Source organism: Mobula hypostoma, chromosome 6 (assembly GCF_963921235.1).
Source record: "Mobula hypostoma chromosome 6, sMobHyp1.1, whole genome shotgun sequence".
Taxonomy (NCBI): Eukaryota; Metazoa; Chordata; class Chondrichthyes; order Myliobatiformes; family Myliobatidae; genus Mobula; species Mobula hypostoma.
The window spans coordinates 40312241-40332443 of NC_086102.1; the positions used below are offsets into that span (position 1 = coordinate 40312241).

A 20203-nucleotide genomic window follows, 5' to 3' on the forward strand; every position below is an offset into this window, starting at 1 on the left:
CGCACGCGCACACACACACACACACACACACAGTTCATTGGTAGTGCTCTAATTTGTTTTGTATTTCATTTATATACATAATTTGTTACTCAGTTAAATGGTAGGTAGTCTTTTTTATAGCTTTTTAACTATTTCCATGAAACTTCAACTCACTGGGGCAGCTGCTTAATTGGGCCAAAATGTACTGGTCCTGATGTGTCCCAATTAACTGGAATCCAGTGTATATATTTAACAAGGTACGGGCTTCCAATCCTGTTGCAGTACTTGGAGAAAATTTGGGGCTATTTTTTGCTTTAATGTCAGAACTAATGCTGGGACTTCCAGGAATCCTAGTTTTTCAAAATTGATATTAGTCTAAATTGATGGAGACGATCTTCTGTCCTGCTCTTGTTGCCTTGTTGTCTGCCCCATTCTGATTCACTGGACTTTCCATAAAGTCCAATAGGCCAGGCCATCTCAATCTTCTGCATTCCTCCCAGCTTAATAGCTGGAAAAATCTACCTGGTGAACACAAGCCAATTTAAATCTTGGCACTAGAATGCCAGCCTCCATTCAAATCAATGGAAGATATTGGCTCTGGAAGGAAAATAAGTATTTATAATACTATTATTTGTTAATTTTGATTATTTAAATTGATAGCATGTGGGTACTTTTTTAGATTTTTAAATGCAACTTATTTTTAATATGCCCCAAAGAAGAAATGGCCCCAATCACACTCATAACTATGATGGCATCGGAGTGACTGACCAGCAGTCAGCGAGTTCAAATGGCTGCCTGAGCAAAGACGGCCCCTAAGCCAAAGTATACTGAGATAAGCTTCACAGTCACAGGTGTAGTCATGTTGAAAGAATCAAAGTTGCAGAGAGACCTGGGCCGATAGATTCTGGGGCAATGTAAGATCTTTTCCATTATTAAAGAAATGTTAAAACAGGCCATACAAGCATACATTGATGTTTGTATTTCTCTTCAGCAGAGTGCATTTGCTATTATCAAGATGACACTTCTCTTTATTTTGTGTATTCTAGCAGCATTATCACTTTGAAATATCTAGAACAAAATCCAGTCTGCATCAGTTCACAGAACACAAGGATCAGTGATTGACTGCCAAGCTGCTTGTCAATGAAATAACTTCAGCACATTTTATGCAAAATCCAGGATGCCTTATTTTGAAAATATGCACCTGTGGTACTCTGCAGTGGGGCATTCATCAATTAGAAAGATTGATATCCAACATTCAAGTAGACTATGAGCATTGTCAAGAAATCTTGCAAGGAAAAGCTTACTCCTTCAACTATTACAGTACTGTGCAAAAGTCTTAGGTACACATATATAAAGTTAGCCTGCCTGAGACCTTTGCATAGTATTGTAGTAATTTTATATATTGCACTGTACTGCTGCAACAAAAACACATGTTTCATGACATTTGTGAGTGATGATAAACCTGATTCTGAAATGGGTCTCTATTGTGGACTGAGATTGGGAAGGGGGCAGGTAGAGGGGGATCATGGTTGGGAAAAGGAGAAGGAAGAGGGGAGGAAGCAGGAAGCACCACAGAGACATTCTGTAATAATCAATAAATCAATTGTTTGGAATGAAATGATCTTGACCGGTGTTTCAGGGCTGGGTGTGTCTGCACCCACTCCACCCACAGCCCCCGGCTCTTTCTCTGCCACCTGTCTGATACCCCTCCTGCAGCGCTCCACCCTCACCATTCCAACGTTCTTTGCTCTCATCAGATTTACAAACTCGCTCTCCACTCCATGTTGACAAATACAGTACTGTGTGAAAGTCTTAGGCACCTTTGCTATATATATGTGCCTTAGACTTTTGCACAGTACTGTATGTGATTTAAAAGCTGCTATTTATTCCCTGAAAATTTCACCAGAAGAAAACTTCTAGGAGACTTAGTGTAGACTTATGTCCATTTTCAGCACATAGAGTATATTCCTACAACCTCTATCAAGTTGGAAAATGGTTAACACAAGAGGGCAGTTTTCAGCTGCTTAGAAGTAGGTACAGTGGAGATATCGGGGTAAGTTTTTTTACGCAGAGAGTGGTGACTGCATGAAATGGGCTGCCGGCGATGGTGGTGGAGGCTATGGGTAATTTCTAAGTAAGTACATGTTCGGTACAGCATTGTGGGTCAAAGGGCCTGTATTGTGCTGTAGGTTTTCTATGTTACTAAAAGTGGGGAAAAAACAATCAGTTATCATTGTTCTTTCATCATGTAGGAATTTCATGATCCTTACTCGAACATGTTCATGCAAGCACCACCATCAAAGGACAACAGTACCACAATGCCCTGTTATTTAAGAATTGACCATGTATGCATCTTCATAACAAATGCTGTCATCTCAACAGTAAATTAAAAGATGGCAGTAATGTTGAAAAGGGTAGTGTTTCGTAGAACATAGAATAGTACAGCACATTACAGGCCCTTCGGCCCACAATGTTTTGCCGACCCTCAAACCCTGCCTCCCATATAACCCCCCACCTTGAATTCCTCCGTATACCTGTCAGTAGTCTCTTAAACTTCACTAGTGTATCTGCCTCCACCACTGACTCAGCCTATGGTTTTCCAAGATCAATCAAACCTTTCCCTCTCACATAGCCCTCCACTTTACAGTACTTTCATCCATGAGCCTCTCTAAGAGTCTCTTAAGTGTCTTTAATGTCTCTCCTTACGCTTAAAAAAAAAAATTCTCTCCCCCTCCGTCATCTTCTATTCCCCACTCTGGCCTTTTACCTTTTCTCACCGGCCTACCACTTCCCCCAGGACCGCTTTCTCCTATGGTCCACTCTCCTCTCCTATCAGATTCCTTCTTCTCCAGCTCTTTACCTTTCCCACCCACCTGTCTTCACCTATCACCTTCTACCTAGCCTCCTTTCCCTTCCCCCGCCTTTTTATTCTGGAGTCTCCCCCCTTCCTTTTCAGTCCTGACCAAGGCTTTTGGCCTGAAATGTCAACTGTTTATTTATTTCCATAGATGCTACCTGACATGCAGAGTTCCTCCAGCATTTAATATGTGTTTCTTTAATGTATCTGCCATTTCCACTACTCAGCACCTTAAAATTATACCCCCTTGATTCAGCTAGTTCTTCAATGATACCTTAAATTGTTATGTATTGCCAAAAAAACTCTGTAGTTTTGAAAATTTCTTTCAAGGAATCAACATTGCCATAGATTTTCAAGTTCCTTCATTTCTGATGCACAATAATTGTGTCCAGAATTCTCCTGTAATCATTCTGATGGAAAATGGAGCTGCACAGTAGCATAGTTGTTAGCACAATGCTTTACAGTGCCAGTGACCATGGTTCAATTCCCGCTGCCTGTAATGAGTGTGTACATTTTCCAGTGACCGTGTGGGTTTCCTCTGGGTACTGTAGTTTCCTCCCAGAGTCCAAAGACTTACCGGTTGGTAGGTTAATTGGTCGTTGTAAATTGTCCTGTGATTAGGCTCAGGTTAAATTGGGGGATAGTTGGGCGGTATGGCTCAAAGGGCTTACACAGTGCCGTATCTCAATAAATAAATAAATCAATATGCCCCAAATCATATTGTTTCTTATGTAAACTGAAGAAATTTTGCAGCAAAGTATAAAACAATATAACAATATTGTGGAGTTGTGTTTTATGGGTGATTAGAGTGGCACATTGCACATTGGAATGAAGACTAGATTTCAAATCTGTTGGCAAAGGTACAACAGACAAAATGCCAAGTTTAGAAAAGTGATTTTTTTTTTGTGGTTTGATTTGTGACATGCTCTGCTTACACAGAATGTTTGTTTGATGTAGTCAGGTTTCAGGAAAATGTTTTGACATATATGATAGTGTGCTAAAGTCTGAATGAACAGAAAAATTATGTCTCTTCCCCACCCCATCTTTCTTGAGAGGCAGGGATTGAGATTAGTGGGAAGGCTTACAAACAGCACCCACAACATTAAACCACAACTTTGCATCTTTGACTTGCTTTCAATCAATTCTATATTATTAATGTTTAGCCGTATTATAAGGAAATTCATAATTTTGCCTTCAAGGCAATGATGATACTCGAAGTATTCAGTTACAAAATGGTTTTAAGATAAAACAGAATGTAAATACAAATTATTTCACCTTTATTAGAATTTTATCTGCATTTTTCATTTGTCAAGAAAGGTGACTGAAAAGACACTAAAACACACAAACTGCCCAATATTGAAAGTAATTAAACAATGGATCAAACATCCTAACCTTTGTGTGTCGTCATTGCCTGTAGATACTTCTCAGTTTCATCTGAATGTAAACTTCCTATAGAAAGGAAACACTTATTGATATTACATTTTCTAGACATATCTTAAGAGTATAAATAGTTATAACATACTGCATTTAGCTGTAATTGGACAATATTTTTATGTGAAGGTCTTTATAGATGTTTGAAGACGTGATAATGTGGAATTGCAGTTCTTCTTTGTGGGAAACTAAATTTCATTAATGTACACCATTATAGACCGATGCAATGTAAATTACATATTCTGATATATTTTGACGCAAGACAAATGCAGGTAAACACCCCATACTGCACAAGGTGACTTTTCCATTTCATTTACGTAACAATCTGAAATTATCCAAATGTGACTGGCACATGAATGCTGAACGAGTGTGAATTTAATGACAGCCTGTTGGTGTTAATTTATTTCTATGGTAGAATTGAGTCACTCCCTACTTTGTCGTGTTTGAACTCTTAGATGGATACTTACATCCTGGGTTGGTGGGTTTGTGATATGGCATTAGGCCTTTACTCTTTTGAATTTAAAAGGATGAGAGGTGATCTCATTGATTCATACAAAATAGGTGAGGAACTTGACAGGGTAGGTGCAGCTTTGCAATTTTACTTGGTTAGGATGTCAGTAGCCAGGAGACATAGAATTAAAATAAGGATTTAGCCATTTTGGATAGGTCAGAAGAAATTTCTTTATCAAGGAGATAATATAATGGCCTAACCAGAAGGCTTGTGAAGGCATAGTTACCAATTTTTTTTAAGATATTAAAGTAATCAATGGATACTAAGTACAAAAAAGTGGTACTGAGCCAAAGGTTGACCCATAACCTGACAAAATGGATGAGCAGACTCAAAGGAGAACATGGCTAACCCCTGGCTCCTTAATTTTTTTATTTGTCATTTTACCATATTTGTTAATGGATAGTCATTTCAATAACTTTTATCTATATATAGTGATATCACATTAACAATAAAGAGTGATTCAACTTTGTTTCTTTGATAAATGACCTTATTTTCAGTCTTTCATAATGTAGGAATTCCAGATTTTCTTTTACATGATCCAGAAATTGGCTAGATAACTTCTATTTCAAGGATACTAATCAGGCAGTCAAATATTTCTGGATTGTTAACATTCTTAGTGGAGTCTACATAGTTCTTCGGTGGCACACCATCAATTACACGATAAGTAATTCATAATTTGTAGTTAAGTAATCCAGAAATTGGATATGTAAATTCTATTTATCTGATTGCCCAATTCTATTAACATTCATAGCAAGGTCTACATGGTTAATCTAATGCAATACTGTATATTTTCCCTCAGGTGTTCATGGATAACAAAGCTCTTTCCTGATATCACATTAAAGTATCAAATTTTTATTTAGATTTCTGGCCCAGTTTTTCTATTATGCACCTATTGGCCTAAATTTTATCAATCCATCAAAATGAAAGGGATGTGGTGATGTTGTGAACTGATATGTAAACCAGGAAGTAAGTATCCTAAAAGTTTCAGTTAACTTGTGTTTGCTTTCCATGCGTGACATCTGTTTTTAGACGTTTCTAAAATGTAGCAAACTGATGCAACACCAAAGATAGAAAGTACCCTGATTAAGTTTGTATTAAATCTTGGAGTTGGGGGAAGTGGTAGAGAAGAAGATGTAGGCTGAAAAGGTGGGGGAAGATGATAGTGGGTTTAATGTAGCTGTTTTCATGCCATAAAACAAAGTTTTCCAATCTTAACTATTTTATATTGAGAACAACATCATGTAATGGACAATGTTGTATAAAAACCTGGATGACTGACCATTTTCTCACAATTACTGCATTGAGTAAACTTTAATATGATCTCCCACTGTGAAATAAAAGTAGCAGTCAAATCATATTTTGGAAGCACTAACTAATCTAAGATTAGTTTAATATTCTTGAGCTAAATGCAACTATATTTTTGATAGGAAGTGTTCTAATACCTTTATGATTACTTTTTGTCCTATGTGCCTGTTGGCTTTGATATGCTTCATGTATATCACAACTGGAATGTCAATAATGCTACAGGAACAGCAGCTGCTTCCACATAGAGATGGGAGTTACCTATTATAAGAACTAGAAATATCTGTAAAAGGATAGCATCATTTCTAACATTAATAATAAACTTTAACAAGCACTTAGTATCAATGATAATCTGTGGAAAGTACTATCATTGCTGTATAAACTCAATCCAATTGAACACTTACATAAGTATTAATCTGGAGGTGTATAATGGACTTGCTAATGGTCATATGATTACAAATTCCCATAAACTATTTCAAAGGCAACTTCAAGAAAAATATTCAATGTTAAATTACATTAAATGCAAGGACTATGAAAATGTACTTATTTTTGTTAGGAAAACATCTTATCCTCATCTTATATTTACTGTGTTTTTCCCTGCAGGTACGAACAATTCTGGGAGTAGTATTCATAAGAAATATGCTCCACTGGCTCCTACTCAGACCCCAGAGCTCTGAACACCACCGATAAGATAATGAACATGGCATGGGAATCATTAAAAAATTATTACTCGATGAACATCAAAAAGACTAAAAAATGTAATTTATAGTCATGCAGCTCCATGTTTATTTTAATGTGGCTTCACTGATATTCTAAATAAGCAATCAGATAGTACTATCAGCAACTTGCATCTAATTCATCATCTGCAGCAGTTCAGTGAAATTCTGTTCTTGAGGATTAATGGAATAATGATGATAAAACTGAATTAAATTTTATTGTATCCAAGTTAATTAAAAGTCTGCTATGAGGAAAATAGCAGGGTACTTTAAAAAGGCACATTTTCATATATTCCATTGAAATACTGGGTAGGAGTCTTGGGCAATATTAATTTTGCCATCAAACCAAATGGAAACCTCTTGCACAATCTGCCTCGATTATGATGGTGCCAAAATGAAGATACTCAAGTATTGAAATGAGACTTTATCAAATGTAAAATTCTAAATGACATTGTACATTTTATGGTTAGTGAAAAATTACAGGTCACACAATTGTAATAAACTATAATATGCACAGTATTTTGTATGTTTTTATTTCAATATTATTCATGGAAATAATAATAACTATATGTGACTTAGAGAGGCTCCCAAATTTGAATAAAATATTTTCATTCCAATACCTAGAGCCAAATTAAGTATGTAGCCGCTAAAATATAATCAAGGTACTCATAATTTGATGTAATGCTCCAATAAAGTGCCTTGCAATATTTTAATTTATGCCTTTATACAAATACTGCTAATGCATACTTTCTGTCAACATTATGCATTGAAATATCAACATAATGGAAATATTATACATAAAATAGTTAAACTATCTTTGCACCTTACCCCTTAAATCAGTTGCAGGAGGGCGTAATGACTGCAAGATAAGTATTGTTGTCACTTTCTGTTGCAAAATACATACATAATATTTTCCTATTATAAGTTAGTATGGACATTATTTTATCACTTTAAAATGGGTAGAGTATATTACTGGTTCAATTACTTCTTGCCCTCCAATTCCACTTCACTATCTGTTTTTCATTAGCATCAAATTTCAGTAACAGTTACTACAGCAAACAGGACAATTTACAGTTACTGTGCTATATATTTTTCCTGATATATACATAAATCTTTTAAAGACAGCCTACAAGAATTGCTCCATTCAGTTCCTCAGCCAATAACAATGTTTACATTGTGAAGACAAAAGGAAAGAAATCTGCATCTCTCTCTGCTGGACACAGCCAAATTTTACTGCTCCATCTGAACAAATTATCATTACATCTTATCCTACCATAGACTACTTGCAACGGGACCCAGAGTGGAACTTTGTGCTTTAAGTAAATGTTTTAAAGGCAAGTATTTCTAAGTTACCATTTACTCCGTGACATGTAACCTTCTGAAACTAAGAGCCATAATTAGCTTCATCAAAAGCTTTCCGAGCACGTTTCAATTCTTCATTCATTGTCAGCAAGTCTTTCACTCTTGCAAACTTCCTGGGATCTTTACGAATGAGAAAGACAATATCTTCTACTTGAACTCGCCCCTGACGTCCTATTGACATGGCCTTGTGTGTCTAAGCAGTAAAAAAAATTACAATATCAATTTCATGTTAAAAATCAAGAATTTCAACCAATTATTTAGAAAGATATTTGCAACAGATGATGATATAGCCCTAAGACTTGAAATAACCCAAGATTCAAGAAGGCAATAATACAAATCTGATATACTTAAAATGAAGTTTGTCATAAATAAACTGTACAAATTGTTTTGAACAAATTGGCACAGCATATCCAGAAATGTTGAAAAAAAAATTCTATTCCCTCAGAGTTTAATACGATTCTCTATTGTTGGAGCTTTTGTTCATCAACATGGAGCTTGGATGCTCGCTGAGTTACATCTGACTAATTGAGTTGCAGAACCCAATGTCAATCCCACTCCTTCAGGAGAGGCAAGCAAATCAGGCTGATTGTCAATCAACACACACAAAATGCTGGAGGAACTCAGGAGGCCAGGCAGCATCAATGGAAAAAAGTACAGTCTATATTTTGGGCCGAAACCCATCAGCAGGGCTGGAGAAAAAATGCTGAGGAGTAGATTTAAAAGGTGGGGGGAGGGGAGGGAGAACCACCAGGCGAAAGGTGAAACCTGGAGGGGGAAGGATGAGCAAACAGCTGGGTGAGATGAGGTGATGGAAAATGGAGGTGGGGGGGGGGGTGGGTGCCATTACCAGAAGTTTGAGAGATCGATGTTCATGCCATCAGGTTGGAGGCTACCCAAACAGAATATAAGGTGTTGTTCCTCCAACCTAAGTGTGGCCTCATCATGACAGTGGAGGAGGCCATGGATGGACATATTGGAATGGGATGTGGAATTAAAATGAGTGGCCACTGGGAGATACCACTTATTTTGGCGGACGGAGCATAGATGCTCGGCGAAGCAGTCTCCCAATCTATGTCGGGTCTCTCTGACGTACAGGAGGCCATACTGGGAGCACCGAATGCAGTAAGTGACCCAAACAGATTGTCAAGCAACAGAGCTCTCGCATGCTGCAAATCTACCCCCCACCCCCGCCCATTTAGCAAACAAATTAGGTATGTTCCAAGTTTCCCAAGCTACCTTTATTTCAACATTAATAATGTTAGTCAGGAATTACCTTAACACCTAACAGACCTTGGTGATCCTTCTCTAAAAAAAGTCATTAGTCAATATACAACCTTCTAACATGGCTTGGAGGCTTCACTTGACAGGAAGCAAATATCAAGAAACTGAGAGAGGAAAAACCGTAACCAATGCAACTCACTATGAAAACCATCCTTGCAAATGAGACAAGTGATGAAAGCATAATCTAGTTTGGACATTGAGAAAGCAAATGAAATAGAATAAATATAGAAATTCATGCTCGACAGCCAGATTTAAAATAATTGTCAAAAGAACTATAAAGCAAGTAAAATTATCATGATCTGGCATCATGCATTGCATGAAAGGATGTAGAAGACAATACAAGTACTAATTTTAATAGGGAGTTAGCCTTGAGACTCATCAGATAGTGTTCCCACAAAGTTGCAAATCAATCAAGGCTGATCTGTTAAAATTTTATTTTTTGGTATCTTTGAATTCCATAGGCAAATTTTGATTCACTATTGAGTGAAGAATTTTCACAACTTTATTTGAATTGAACAAGTCTGTTTTCAGCAGCATGTTCTCCCAAATTTAAACTCTACATGCCATTGTGAATAATTAAACTTATTTTCAGACAACAATCTGTGTAGCTAACTCACCATTTCAGTGATAAATTCTATGACAAGGTCTTCCAGGATGTCCACTGATTCAGTATAAGGATTCTGGTCATCTCCAAAGCCATACATCATACATCTCACTGTTTGGAAAGAACATAAATTTCAAAATGCCAGCTGTTATAACCTAGTAAATGTTCAAGGTCTGCTGCAAATGCCTAGATTTAACTTTCACTTGAAATTTTGCTAAGTAATATCCATCACTAAAGTTACATTAAGGCAATTAATATATATTAAACAGATTAATCTGCTGAAAGTGACAGGATATGCAATGATTGGAAAGAGGGGGAAGATGTGTTGAGTGGCTGGAGCCACGGACATTGTTCTCAGATGGAACTCAGTGCCCATGAGGTAGAAACATTTAATTTCTATTTTTAATGCATTCAAAGAGTACTTGATACACTAACATGACTACAAATGACAACCTGGGGAGTAGAATATGATTTCATAGGCAGATCATGTCTAACAAGCCTGACAGAGTTCTTTGAGGAGGTGACCAGGCATATAGATGAGGGTAGTGCAGTGAATGTGATTTATATGGATTTTAGTAAGGCATTTGACAAGGTTCCACACGGCAGGCTTATTCAGAAAGTCAGAAGGCATGGGATCCAGGGAAGTTTGGCCAGGTGGATTCAGAATTGGCTTGCCTGCAGAAGGCAGAGGGTTGTGGTGGAGGAAGTACATTCAGATTGGAGGATTGTGACTAGTGGTGTCCCACAAGGATCTATTCTGGGACCTCTACTTTTCGTGATTTTTATTAACGACCTGGATGTGGGGGTAGATGGGTGGGTTGGCAAGTTTGCAGATGACACAAAGGTTGGTGGTGTTGTAGATAGTGTAGAGGATTGTTGAAGGAGTAATTAAACGACTCGCACCCATGTGTTTGATTGTCCCGAGGAAATGCAAAGAACTGGGACGTTGGGTGATTGTGGTTACAATAGGGCAGCCAAGTAAACAACACCCATATTTTTTGAGTAATTCAGTGACTAAAGGGCTGATGAACACAGAGGTGTGTATTGGCAATTTAATACGGCTGTCTGAAGCCAGTTTGATAGTGAACCTTGAAAAAAATGAATTCGGCCACACGAGGGTCACTTACCTGGGAATTGTGGTGACACAGGGGCAGCTGGCAGTGATGCAAGCTACAGTGCAGGCTATCGCTGACCTCCCAACCCCGACAGACAAGAGGGCCCTCAGAAGGCTCTTGGAGATGGTGGGGTACTGCAGGAAGTTTTGCAATAACTCTGCGGTCAATACCCGTCCCCCTCCTACTAAGCCCTTGCGAGAGAAAATTGAGTCGGAATGGGACGACCCTTGTTGTTGTGGTCCGGGACAAAACCAAATGAGAGGTTACATTGGTCGCAATTCATCAGTGTTTTTGGCCACTATGAAGTTTGCTGAGTTGGAACCTGGTCTAAGGGATTATTAATAACACGTGTAAAAGGAACAGAAAATGTGATGACTGTCTGTCAAGGTGTTGACAGCTTCAAACTCGCTGTGTTAGCCAAATAGCTGATAAAGATGTATATTGTGTATGTATCAAATAATGTAGTCATGTTTGTAATTTTTACCTCCCGGTAAAAATCCTTAAAGGGGGGAAGTGTTACGAGAATACACATAAAATTAAGATGTTTGCTGGCCTGGGTTAGCATCAGTGACATCAGCAGTTGGTCTGCCACCTGCCCTCAGGGGAAGGAGAGATAAGGAACAATGGAGCAGCGTCTGGAGATGTGTAATGAAGGGACGTGGGAGAGAGGGAGCTGTCTGGAGCGGCTCCCCCTTTGAACCCTGAACTGTTTGAAGTGATGGACAGGCGATACCCCAGCAGGGGGATAAAAAGGGACAGGTTCGCTAAGACAGACACACACGCCACCCGAGGTAACGAGACCCTGGAAGCGGTGCGCCTCTCACGAGTGGGTGAGAAGTACCAGACAATGACCAGGGTGGAAAGGTACGATCAGCGGGAACCCGGTGTGTGTCCGCCCTTGCCTGGGTGCCGGGTTCACTGCAGAGGATCGACTGCATCTGGAGGAGGGGTCACAGTCGGTGACCTCAGGTGACATCACCAAGGACCCGCCCAAAAGTTGCTTGTGAGCCATCTCGCCAGTCTGTGAGTGAAGCAGTGTTCTGAATGATCAGTTGTTCCTGTTCTATCTCTCTCTTCCCCCACGTTGTCCATCGCCATGGCAACGATTACTGCGAACTGAACTGGACTGAACTTTGAGTCATTTTGAAATTTGGTCATTTACCCCTAGACAAAGATAGAGCTTGATTGATGCTGTTATCTTAATTCTGTGCACGTGTGTTTATCATCGCTGAACTGTTGCATTTATTATCCTTTCGATTACTGTGTTGCTTGTTTCTTTAATAAAACTTTCTTAGTTCTAGTACTCCAGACTCCAACTGAGTGATCCATTTCTGCTGGTTTGGCAACCCAGTTACGGGGTACGTAACAGGTGGTACACTTTGGAAGGACAAACTCCAAGGCAGAGTTCAAAGTAAATGGCAGGATACTTGGTAGTGCAGAGGAGCAGAGGGACCTGGGGGTACATGTCCACAGATCCCTGAAAGTTGCCTCACAGGTGGATAGGGTAGTTAAGAAAGCTCATGGGGTGTTAGCTTTCATAAGTCGAGGGATAGAGTTTAAGAGTTGCGATGTAATAATGCAGCTCTATAAAACTCTGGTTAGGCCACACTTGGAGTACTGTGTCCAGTTCTGGTCACCTCACTATAGGAAGGATGTGGAAGCATTGGAAAGGGTACAGAGGAGATTTACCAGGATGCTGCCTGGTTTAGAGAGTATGCATTATGATCAGAGATTGAGGGAGCTAGGGCTTTACTCTTTGGAGAGAAGGAGGATGAGATGAGACATGATAGAGGTGTACAGGATAATAAGAGGAATAGATAAGAGTGGATAGCCAGCGCCTCTTCCCCAGGGCACCACTGCTCAATACAAGAGAACATGGCTTCAAGGTAAGTGGTGGGAAGTTCAAGGGGGATATTAGACAAAGGTTTGTTACTCAGAGAATGGTTGGTGCGTGGAATGCACTGCCTGAGTCAGTGGTGGAGGCAGATACACTCGTGAAGTTTAAGAGACTACTAGACAGGTATATGGAGGAATTTAAGGTGGGGGGTTATATGGGAGGCAGGGTTTGAGGGTCGGCACAACATTGTGGGCCGAAGGGCCTGTAATGTGCTGTACTATTCTATGTTCTATGTTCTATTTAGTTTTGATATCATTGTGGTCAGATCAACAACTTACATTTCTGCTTCTTCACAGCAAATTAAAGGCAAAATGTATGTGCTTATGACCTTTAAAAAGGAATACAATTCACATATCAAATTAATACTGTATTACATTAATAAAGGAAAAATGTTTACAAAAATTTCTGTTAACTGTTTCTTAATCTTCTAGCAGCTGTAACAGTAAGAGTTTACAATAAAAATTATAAAACTATAAGAAAGCTTTATGAAGATTTTGCATAAATCTGCATTTCCTTAGGAAAACAAGATCACAATTTCTGATTTTTCAAAATCCAACTCTTAATATCAAATGATCAATAAAAACATAACTATGATGAGTTAATTGGCAAATCGTCAGTGAAAATGGATTATGGTTAAACTTCTGTGGTCTACAGAAATTTGTTTAATTTTACACATCATTGATTTAGTCACGGATTATTGATTTCCAATAGTTTAGCAGAATTGACTTACATTCCTTTGAAAATAATCTTTTTCTTCTGCCTTGTCCACCTTCAGCACCACTTCCACTCTCCTCCACATCTTCATCAAACTACAAATACAGAAGAATCACAAAGATTACACACAACAGAGTTTGTAGAGGCTGGAAATCTTCACACAAAATGCTGGAGGAACTCAACATGGCAGAAACCATTTTATTTGTTCCTCTATTAATTTTTATTCCTCTCCATAGATGCTGCCTGACCTGCTAAATTCCACCAGCAATGCGTATGTTGTTCTGGATTTCCAGCCTCTGACAAATCTTGTGTTCCTGTTGTTGTTGTTCTTCAGTCGTTTAGTTGAGTCCAACTGCTCATGACCTCGTAGGATCCATAGGGTTTTCATGGCAAGATACTCAAGTAGATTGCCAGGCCTTTCTTCTGTGCAGATATTGTTGCTGCCCAGGTTGGGACATGGCTGGGTTTGAACTCAGGATCATTTGCCTTGAACTTCAGTGCTGATGCTACTTCACCATCAGCTGGTGATGTTGTGTTACTAATTACCTCTATTTTCAGGAATCTTACCAAAGATAAGATGATGCCAACCCAAACAAGGGGTTTGGGCCTAGTGCCTAAATATATGACCAAGACTCAGCATGAGTTTTACTGTGGAAAGAGCAACGTCAACAGTTTAGTAAGAGGAGTCAAAAGACAGTTTATCTAAATGGAGAGATTGTAAGTACAGTACAGAGGGAACTCTGTGTTCTAGTGTATACCCCACCAAGAAGTTAGCAGGCAGGTCCAACAAGTTTTTAAGATGACAAATAGAATTTTATTGGAGTTTAAGAATAGGTAGGTTTTGTAACAATTGTACAGTGTGTTGATAAGACTATAGCTGGACCATTGTGCACAATTTTGATCCCATTACATAAAAAGGATATAGTAGGTAGTCGAAAGGAGATTCATTAGTTTAACTTATGGGAAGAAAGGGTCATCCTATCAAGAGACTAGATATTTAGGTCTGCATTCCTTAAAATTCAGATGAATGAGAACCAAAAGAAGCTCATAAGGGCAGATATTGAGCTGTTTGCAGTAGTAAGGATCCCCCACAAGGGATAAGATCACAAGATAAATGGTTGATCATTTAAAAAGGGTGATGTGTAGAAACTTTTTCTCTCAGAGGGTACTGAATTCTGGAATTCTCTGCCCCAGAGAATGATAGGGGCTAGATCATTAGATATATTTAAGGAGATATACAAATAGATGATCTTTTGCACAGTTAAAAATCAGCAGGTATCACTGAGCTTGTGGTTGAAAGGTAATCGAAACTGAATGCTCAGCATCCAAAGATACACATCATATCAAAAGGACAATCAGGAGGGCAGAGGAGATGAAGTGTTTTTTCTAATAAAAAATGACATAAAGTCTTGGAGCAGAAGATGTAGAATCCTTCTGGGTAGAGTTAAGAAACTGCAAGGTAAAAGTGGAAGACCCTGATGGTAGTTACAGATCTCCAAACAGTAGCCAGGAAGTGGGGTACAAATTACAATGGAGAATAGAACAGGCATGTGAAAAGGGAATTTCAATATGTAGGCAGATTAGAAAAATCAGGTTGGTGCTAGATCCCGAGAGAAAGAGTTTATAGTATGCCTACAAAATGGCTTTTTAGAGCAGCTTGTGGTCAAGCTGAACAGGGAAAAGGCAATTCTGGATTGGGGGTTGTATAACAAACCACATTCGATTAGGAAGCTTAAGGTAATGGAACCCTTAGGAGACAGTAATCATAATATAATAGCATTCATCCTCCAGATTGAGGTGGAGAAGCTAAACTCAGATGTATTGGTATAACAGATGAGTAAAGGTAATTAAAGAACCATGCGAGAAGTGTTGGACAAAGTTGATTGGAAGGGGACACTAGCAGGAATGACTGGACAACAGCAATGGCTGTAGATTCTAGGAACAATTCAGAAGGCTCAGGATAGATGCATCCCAAAGAAGCGTTAATATTCTAAAGGGAGGACAAGACAACCATGGCTGACAAGGGAAATCAAAGACAGCATAAAAGCAAAAGAAAGGATGTACAGTAGAGCAAAAATTAGTAGGAAGGTTTTAAAAACCAACAAAAGGCAACTAAAAAAGCCACAAGGAGGGACAAGATGATATATGAAGGCAAGCTAGCCAGTGCAAGATGAGGAAATGCTTGCTGCATGTTTGTTCTTGCAGAACGTGGCTCCAGGACCACATCCCATGTACCATCAATCTTAAGGTTATGCCACTCGTGGACTTGTGCTGACATTATTTTGTCACTCCATGCACCGTGTGCTGTGCGTGACTGGATGCATCATCAATATATATGCTGTGCCATATGCATTACATTATGCACGTTAGCTCTGGTTTCATTTAGTTGTGTATATGTGTATGGTTGAATAACAATCAAACTTGAACTAGTAATAGGGAACAAAGAAATGATAGACAAACTTCATAAATATTTTGCATCAGTCTTCCTCATGGAAGACACCAGCAGCATGCCAGAAATTCAAGTGTCACGGGGTAGAATAGAGTGTAGTCACTATTACTAAGGAGAAAGTGCTTGGAAGGCTGAAAGATCTTAAGATAAGTCATGTGGACCAGATGGGCCACACCCCACGGTTCTGAAAGAGGTCACTGAAGGGATTATGGAGGCAGTGATAGTGATCTTTCAAGAATCACTAGGTTCTGGCATGGTTCTGGAGGACTGGAAAATCACAAATATCACTCCAATCTTTAAGAAGAGGGTAAGGTCAAATATAGGAAATTATAAACAAGAGAAAATCTGCATACGCTGAAAATCAAAGGAATACACACAAAATGCTGGAAGAACTCAGCAGGCTGGGCAGCACCTATGGAAAAAAGTAAACAATTGACTTTTTGGGCAGAGACCATTCATCAGGACTGGGGAAAAAAGATGGAAGTTAGAATAAGGAGGTGGCGGGGGCGAGGAGGAAGAAGAACAAGGTACCAGGTGATAGGTGAAACCGAGAGAGGTGGACGTGGAGGCTGGTGGGGTGGTACGCGAGTACAAGAGGAACGCTATCCCTGGTAGGATGGTGGGTAGAATAATAGAAAATTATAGGCCACTTAGCTTGACCTCAGTGGTTGGCAAGATATTGAAGTCCATCTTTAGGGATGAAATTTTGTGGCACTTGGAGGCACTGGATAAAATAGGCCAAAGTCAGTATGGTTTCCTTGTGGGGAAACCCTGCCTGACAAATCAGTTGAAATTCTTTTAGGAAATAACAAGCAGGATAGAAAAGGCAAGTCAGTGGATATTTTTTACTTGAATTTTCAGAAGGCCTTTGACAAGGTGCCACACATAGCTGCTATACAAGATCCCAAGGCATTACAGGATTGATACTAGCATGGACAGAAGATCGGTTGACCGGCAGGAGGCAAAGAGTGGGACTAAAGAGAACCTAAACACAAGAGATCTTGTAGATGCTGTAAATCCAGAATAACAAACACAAGAGGAATTGACAGCTTTGTGGCGAAGTTTGCAGATGATATAAAGATAGGTGAAGGAATTTAGCAAGTCAGGCAACATCTATGCAGAGGGCTAACCAGTCAACATTTTGGGTTGGGAACAAGACATCAGGACAGGAAAGGAAAGGGGAAGAAGCCAGAATAAGCAGGTGGGGGAAATGGAAGGAGCTGGCAGGTGATGGGTGAAGTCTATCAGCTTTTTCCAATTGACTGTCAGTGACTAATGGTGCTCTGCAGTGGTTGTGTTTGATGCACTACTTTTCACGTTACATGTTAATGATCTAGAAGATGGAATTGACAGCTTTGTGGCCAAGCTTGTCAGTGATACAAAAATAGCTGGAGGGGCAGGCAGCTTTGAGGAAGCAGGGAGTCTGCAGAAGGACTTGGACAGATTAGCAGAACGGGCAATGAAGTAGCAGATGGAATAGTGTAGGGATGTGCATAGTCATGCACTTTGATAGAAGAAATAAAGGCATATACTATTTTCTAAATGGGAAGCAAATTCAAAAATAACAGGTGGATTCCTTTAAAGATTATCGTTGGTTTAGATGGTAGTCAAATACAATATTAGCATTCATTTCAAAAGGAGTAGAATATAGAACTAAGGATATAAGGCTAAGGCTCTATAAGGCATTGGTTAGACCACAGTTGGAGTATTGCAAGCAGTATTGGGCCCCAAGAAAAGATGCTGTGACATTGGAAAGGGTCCAGAGGAAGTTTACGAGAATGATCCCATGAATGAAAGGGTTAATGTACGAGGAGTGTTTGATGGCTGTGGGCCTATACTCACTGGAGTCTAGAGGAATGGTGGGGGGGGGGGGGAGAGGGAGAATCTCATTTAAACCTACCAAATATTGAAAAACCTAGATAGAGTGGAGAGGTTGTTTCCAATAGTGTGGGAGTCTAGGACCAGAGGGTATAGCCTCAGAATAGAAGACTGTCCATTTTGAACAGAGATAAATAAGAATTTTTTAGCCAGAGGGTGGTGAATTTGTGGAATTCATTGCCACAAATAGCTGCAGAGGTCAAGTCATTAGGTATATTTAAAACAGAGGCTGATATCTTCTTCATTAATAAAGGCTTCAAAGGTTATGGGAAGAAGACAGCAGAAAAAGGTTGAGAAGAAAACAAAACAGCCATGTTTGAATGGCAGAGCAGACTCTATTGGCCAAATGGCTTAATTCTACTCTTATGACTTATAAGTCTTTGTAAGATAAAATAAGATCATGGGGAACTGGCATACGATGAAATTGGATGACAGGACAGGCATGAGGAACAGGAGGTCTGCTCTTACTCCTACTTTCTTGTGTAACTGCAGCTCCAACAGCTCTCAGGAAGCACTGCAAGATCCAGCAAAAAAAAAACCCAGCCTACTTGACCGATACCTCATCACACTAAGTGATAACACATCTGATTCTGATCCAATTCCATAAACATTCGTTCTCTGCAACACCAATATACGTGGGTGTACCCACAAAATCCATAATAGTTAATTCTTGAGGTACTCCAATAATATCTCCAAAATCCACAGCCTCTACCAAAGTACAAACTTTACAGAGAACAGAAAAACAGTAGCAGGCAGCTTAGCTTTATTTCTTACTTTACTGCTGTTCTACCGAACGGCCTTATTTAGACTTCTGATCTTCAGCTTTTGTTAAAATTAGCAGCCAAATTTCACCATTTATGTGCAAATTTTAAAAATGCCAACGCTAGAAAATCTCAAATAGCAACAGAAACAGTGGAAAACAATCAAACCGGACAGAGAGAATATATGGAAGTAGAAACAGTTAATGTTCCTGGTATGGGACTCTTCGCCCTGAGGAGGGCATCCTGGATGCTAAACGTTGAATGATACCGTTTCTACAGATGCTGCCCGACTGTATAAGTGTTACCAGAGTTTCTGATTGTATTTCACCGTTTCAAACGCGTTTCTTTCCCTAAGCGCCACTGCCAGACGGCAACGCTAGCACGACACACCCAAACCCGTCAATTCAGCCAGCGCTCTGGTATCTCAGCGATCCAAACTCACCGCCGGCTCATCGTCCTCATCAGCCATTTTCCTCGGTGACGGATCTCTGTCCATCGAGAATTACGTCACGGCCGCCCGTGTCAGCCCGAGCGCCGCGGTCCGATCTTCCGGGCGGCCGTGGAGCCGGGTGACGTGACAGGGCGCCAATCCCAGCCCCGCCCTCTCTGACGTTAAGGGGCGGGTCCAATCATGGCTTCCTTATTGGTTTGAGTGTCGGCGGCAACTGTAAGACATGTAGTTTGTTTATGCGATATATTGTGTTGGCGCCTGCAATCATTTGTATCATCCAGTCACGTCTTTACCTCCCCCACCTCCTGCTTTCGGCAGGATATCGCTCCCGACACGACTCCCTAAGTCCACTCGTCCCTCTCCACTGATATCCCTTCTGGCACTTTCCCTTGCAAGCGGAACAAGTGGTACATCGGTCCCTGCATCTCCTCCCTCACTACCATTCAGGGCCCCAAACAGTCCTTCCAGGTGAGGCGACACTTCACCTGTGAGCCTCTTCTCCTGTACCTCGGTGAGATCCGATGCAGATTGGGAGACCACTTCGCTCAGCCTCTCAAGTCAAGTCACTTTTTATTGTCATTTTGACCATAACTGCTGGTACAGTACACAGTAAAAACGAGACAACGTTTTTCAGGACCAGGGTGCTACATGAACAATACAAAAACTACACTGAACTACGTAAAATGACACAAAACTACACTAGACTACAGACCTACCCAGGACTGCATAAAGTACACAGAACAGTGCAGGCATTACAATAAATAATAAACAAGACAATAGGCACAGTGGAGGGCAATAGGTTGGTGTCAGTCCAGGCTCTGGGTATTGAGGAGTCTGATGACTTGGAGGAAGAAACTGTTACATAGTCTGGTCGTGAAAGCCCGAATACTTCGGT

General features: G+C 39.9%; 2 protein-coding genes across 3 annotated transcripts in view; one reads left to right on the plus strand and one right to left on the minus strand.

Moving 5' to 3' along the window:
* popdc2 (popeye domain containing 2) overlaps positions 1 to 6822 on the plus strand; it is a 22452-nt gene extending 15630 nt beyond the window's left edge. Inside the window, exon 4 of one of the 2 annotated variants that reach the window (XM_063050635.1) lies at positions 6684 to 6821. Coding sequence is in view for 1 of the 2 variants with exons in the window: in XM_063050636.1 (XP_062906706.1) it covers positions 6684 to 6757 (74 nt within the window). In the remaining variant the exon portion in view is untranslated. Of the gene's footprint in view, positions 1 to 6683 lie in introns of both variants that reach the window. The other variant, XM_063050636.1, reaches the window with a different exon arrangement.
* Positions 6771 to 19454, minus strand: taf13 (TATA-box binding protein associated factor 13). Its single transcript, XM_063050638.1, has 4 exons — positions 19300 to 19454; positions 13786 to 13864; positions 10057 to 10154; positions 6771 to 8351 (listed from the first exon to the last, which is right to left on the minus strand). The coding sequence occupies exons 1-4, from the start codon at positions 19351 to 19353 to the stop codon at positions 8181 to 8183; spliced, it is 402 nt and encodes a 133-aa protein (XP_062906708.1). The 5' UTR covers positions 19354 to 19454; the 3' UTR covers positions 6771 to 8180.
* Positions 19455 to 20203: the final 749 nt, after the last annotated feature.

Bases quoted from the DNA above. Each gene is read 5' to 3' on its own strand.
- taf13 (XM_063050638.1), bottom strand. From the start codon at position 19,353: ATGGACAGAGATCCGTCACCGAGGAAAATGGCTGATGAGGACGATGAG. The intron at 13,865-19,299 runs GTGAGTTTGGAT...CTGTATTTGTAG, and splicing joins ATGAGGACGATGAGCCGGCG to TTTGATGAAGATGTGGAGGA. The intron at 8,352-10,056 runs GTGAGTTAGCTA...TTTACTGCTTAG, and splicing joins TAGAATTTATCACTGAAATG to ACACACAAGGCCATGTCAAT.